Source organism: Aplysia californica, unplaced genomic scaffold, assembly GCF_000002075.1.
Source record: "Aplysia californica isolate F4 #8 unplaced genomic scaffold, AplCal3.0 scaffold00183, whole genome shotgun sequence".
Taxonomy (NCBI): Eukaryota; Metazoa; Mollusca; class Gastropoda; order Aplysiida; family Aplysiidae; genus Aplysia; species Aplysia californica.
Genome location: NW_004797453.1, coordinates 851,384 through 855,943, shown reverse-complemented (window position 1 = coordinate 855,943; position 4,560 = coordinate 851,384). Strand labels below are relative to the sequence as shown.

The 4,560-nt window shown below is 36.1% G+C and overlaps 1 protein-coding gene across 3 annotated transcripts in view; it reads left to right on the top strand.

Annotated features, from left to right (window-relative positions):
• Positions 1-4,267, top strand: part of LOC101845238 (neuronal acetylcholine receptor subunit alpha-10-like) — a 326,112-nt gene extending 321,845 nt beyond the window's left edge. For all 3 annotated transcript variants that reach the window (XM_005098458.3, XM_005098459.3, XM_005098457.3), the window contains one exon: positions 663-4,267. In XM_005098458.3, the coding sequence (XP_005098515.1) occupies positions 663-896 (234 nt within the window). In that variant the 3' untranslated portion in view covers positions 897-4,267. The remainder of the gene's footprint in view (positions 1-662) is intronic.
• The last annotated feature ends 293 nt before the right edge of the window (positions 4,268-4,560 follow it).

The window sequence follows — 4,560 nt, the reverse complement described above, 5'->3', positions numbered from 1 at the left end:
AAAAATCCCCTTTAAAGTGCAGGTTTAGATCCCTGGCCCGCCAGCCGTCTATAAGTAAGCAAAACGTTCCAATTTTACGCGCACTGGACCCTAGGGTTGACAAGAGCGAGCAAATTCGTTTCAGAGAAAGACGAAGAACTCACGGGTTCGTTAGTAATTTGCACTCGTTCCAAACAATTGCAGACAAGTTTATGAAAAGCGGACCAATTAAGGTATGCAGCTTGGGGAGGAAGGGGGGGGGGGATGGTTGTGTCATCATTATCCGAAGCTGATTAATTATCATCATTAGGCACCTGGAGAAAGTGCTTTTATAGCACAGAGAGATGTATGCAATGGCCATCTCATATTCTCTGATTAGTCGGTTTCAGATAGGGCTGTCCGGGACGTTTGTTTGTACGGCAACAGTTAGCTCTTGGAAGTTCTTCTACCGGATACTGTGTCATTTTCTCGACGTATCCAAACTATTGCTTTTGCTACAAACACAAAATGGAATAAACGCATTAGAGCACGTTTGGAAATAAAGATGTTTTATGCTTCTACTTGCTGTATGATTAATGTTGTCTTTTAACCTCCTCTAAAGCTAGCCAATCTGAGAACAAAAAGTAAAAGCAAAATTTTTACAATTGGGAATAAACAGTTTTATGAATGTCTTCTCTTTTAAGGTTTTGGAAGAGGTCAAGTCCATACGAGAGATCTTGGAAAGAGTGAAAGAAAAGAAAGCCCGTGCCGAAGAGAAAGACAAGCTGGCCCGAGAGTGGAGAATAGTTGCCATGGTTTTTGACAGGATAATCTTTGCAATTTATGTCGTAATTAATTTCACTGGACTTCTCGTCATTTTTATCTGGCAAATTAATAGAGAAGAGCAGATGGTCAAGGGATTTGAAAATTCAACATAGAGCAAAGACATTGATTTAACAATAATATGCTGTTCTTTGTTTATTCTAAAAGAAAAGACATTGGAAATATAAGGTCTGGATCAAGCATGAACAGACTATATAATAATATATGGTTTGGATGAAGTTTCTGTACCCCATCATATTATGCAATTAGTTTGTCAGAATCAAAGGATCCTTCTCGATGACAAAAATTAACACGAAAGAAACTTGGTTTTTACGTCATTGGTAGCATGTCACCTGAGTAGGTGTTGTGGGTTTTTACTGCGCTTTTGTTTAATGGATACTCCAGCACAACAAAATTATATAAATCCCAAAATCTACAATCGTTCAGCAGCCGCCAGTCTGTATTCAAATAATAATTTTTATTATTATAATTATAATAAATTACACTTTTTATTTGTCCCGGAAGGGCATTTTGGTTTACAATGGCAAATATACAATAACATACATAGATGTTTATACATAAAATGGTGTCTTATTTTTACTGCATTTCCACTCATGTCTCCTGAGGCCATGCAAAATCGTATAGACCACCATACTGGAAAATGTACTTTGAAGTGTCACAAACTAATTAATTACTGGAAAGGTAATGTTGGGCTTACTTGAGATAACAGCATGAATAAATCGTTTCGACTATTTCTATATTATTTGTAGCGATGTTTTTGCTCACTATGAAAACAGTCCAGTATTTTTTGTGGGTTGAAATGTTACTATTTTATTACCAAAAGATTGGTCACGTATTACATTACCACATCGCACTGTCAACTGGAAAGTTATAAGAAAATGATAAAGAAAGCTATCTCCTCGTAAAACATAGAAGATTCTCTTCTTGTTGACAGTATACACCTATTTAACAACTTCAAGGGAAAGTTGTTGTAAGAGAACCTATGCACTACTGGCTGCCCGAACGGTCAGGGCAACAGTTCTTATTCAATAGGCTTAGTATTATCTTGACATGTCTTCAGACAAGTTTTGAGTGAACATATAAAGCTATCCCAAACTAACTGCAATGTGAACTAAAGGTTGGGTAATTACGAAAAGATATCGGGACGTGAACAACGTGTTTTACACAATTATGTTACTTAAATGTAACAATAGCATATTTTATGCTCAGTTTTACTAGTGTTGTGCTTAGCAGTAAATTATGGCGGCCTGCACTTATGTGTACGAATATATGTATATTCAAATACTGCTTTTTCAGATGGAATAAACAATTTGTAAATACGTGTACACTGAGGAAGTATTAACAAATCGGCGTAAATACTTCAGTAGATAACTAATTCTAACGTGAGGGTAGATAGTATAGCATTGGGTATATTTCTTGCATGTTTCTTGCATCTTTGCTTTCTGATTCCTTTGTTTGTTGTGTAGTTTACTCCCTTGAATTTGAGATAACGTTGTCTTCACAAAATCTCTGAAAAGAGATAATTTTTAAGAGTAGTGGGTTCGTGTTTTTCTCTGTCGACGGGAAAAAGCTAGTACTAGTATTCACTTTTTTTCTATTCAAAAATTGAAACCAAAAAAATGCATGGTCACCTAAATTATACCGAAACATTTTGGACTAGGTGTTTGATCTAGATCTAGCTCTAGTGTTTTTCAATACACCTACTTCGTGACCGCTGAGAATCGTTATGTCTAACTCTCCAGGGTAACAGTCAGAATTGCTATTATCTGAGGGAAGAAAACAGTTTGGACAATGTTGTTGTTGCTGTTGTTGTTGTTGTTGTTGTTGTTGTGAAATTTGTAATGAGTGCATAGGCATTTCAATTAGGAAATTTTGGTTTCCTCTAATGTGGTTAGGGGAAAGAGTATTGAGGTTATATAGGTCAGCTGGGTTGTTTTGCTTGAGTTTTTGTGACAGTCATCCTTGACTGGGATGCTTCTGATTTGGTTTGGTTGTTTTGACACAGTTCGGATAACTACTGTTTTAACGCTTATTCTGAGTATGCCGTTCTTTAATGCTCTCTCTGCACAATGTTTATCTCTGTATGATACCTCTCTCTTGAGAATCTTGGAAGGGTTTTATAATTTCGTTTTCCTTCATTTGTTCGTTTGTGTCGACATTTTAGAGTTCACGGTGTTTATGAATATACTTGTCGTCTGACTGTTCAGGTGAACACAATCATGCGAATAGCTACAAACAGCTAACGTCAAAAGGTTGTATTTAGTTTCGTGTTGAGGATATACGGGAAAAGGAAAAGGGGAGGAGGGGTTTTGATACTACATTGTTTAATGCGTTGATTTTGAGGAAACCAGGACCAAAGTCTGTGGTGTAGGGGTTAGGCTTTAAGCCGTCACACGCAGAAGACCAGAGTTTGATTCTCATGTGGGGAGAATTTTTATCGAGTATATCCGGCCTTTTGCTTATCCCTCTCAGCCTGGGCTGGCCCTGATAGTCTGTGATAGCTTGCCTCAAGAATTTTCAAAAGTATGGGGGCGTAAAACACCTGCCTGTAAAAAAAAAGAAACTGGGACATGGAAATTAGCAAATCAATCATAATTTAATGTGTCCTCTCGGACATGTATGTACCAGTTTAGAAATCAAGTTGGGATTAAAGCCAGCAATCATTAATTATTTACTAGGTGCATGTGCATCTAATTCCCAAAACTCGTTATCTACTTCTCAATCTAATTATTGAGAAGTCGGAGTGTGACTTACTGAAAAGTTTTCGTCTCGCTGCCCTTGAACAATGAGAAGTAAAATCTTAGCTGTAACTTTCACTTTCACAGAAACAATAGTTTGAGTTCTGACACTACCAAGAATATTCTTGGTTTTGCTATTTCTGTCTTTGTTCTTTTTAGTTGTGGTTGTGAAAGTCATGATGGTGTTTCTATTCTTGTCTATGATTTTCTTGTAATTGTTGTTTTCTCCTAGATTACAATGTATACATTAGAAATGGGAAGAGGTAAGGCATTATTGCATTAGTTGTTGACCTTTACGAACATTAGAAAGTTCAAGACCCTTTGAACAGAACCCTTCTCAGCCTGGTATCCTGTGGGGATATAAAGTGTCCTGCATAGGAAATAACTTTTCTAGTCAACATCGAAGATATGATGATTTAAAATTTGTAAATAATCGTTTAAAAATCGGATGCCCAATATTTTGTTTAGATTCTGAACTTAGAAATATGTGTTGGGAAGAGAAAAAGAGTGACAACAGCCATGTTAAAAGAACGACTATGTGTGGGAGAAATGCATTTGCTAGAAGTATCTTACTGTTGACTCACTCTGTCGATTTCACTGAGTCTATGCATGGCTGTACATATATGTTCTATTTGCTTATCTGTTTCTGTTTGCTTGTTTGTCTGTGTGAACACGAACATATTTGCAATAATCCTGTTAAAAATAGATTTTTTTAATGTTACATCGTATTAATTGTTCTGAGATGTCTACTTGGAGAAGTCCTCTTCGGGTTACTTCTAGGAGATATGTTTGTATTTAAAGACATAATTTTTACAAGATGTGACCTGTTGGGCCACACTGTTTTCTAATGTTTCAACATTAAGTTCTTCCTTTTTTTTACTAAGTCTGTATAGTCCATTAAACATATCGCAAAATTCTTACCAGAAAGGTAGAAATCTACATTTTAAGAAAGATTGCTAAAAAAGAAAACTAGTATTAGTAGGAAAATGGACTGCAAAGATTGCACTCTTCATTTTACTTA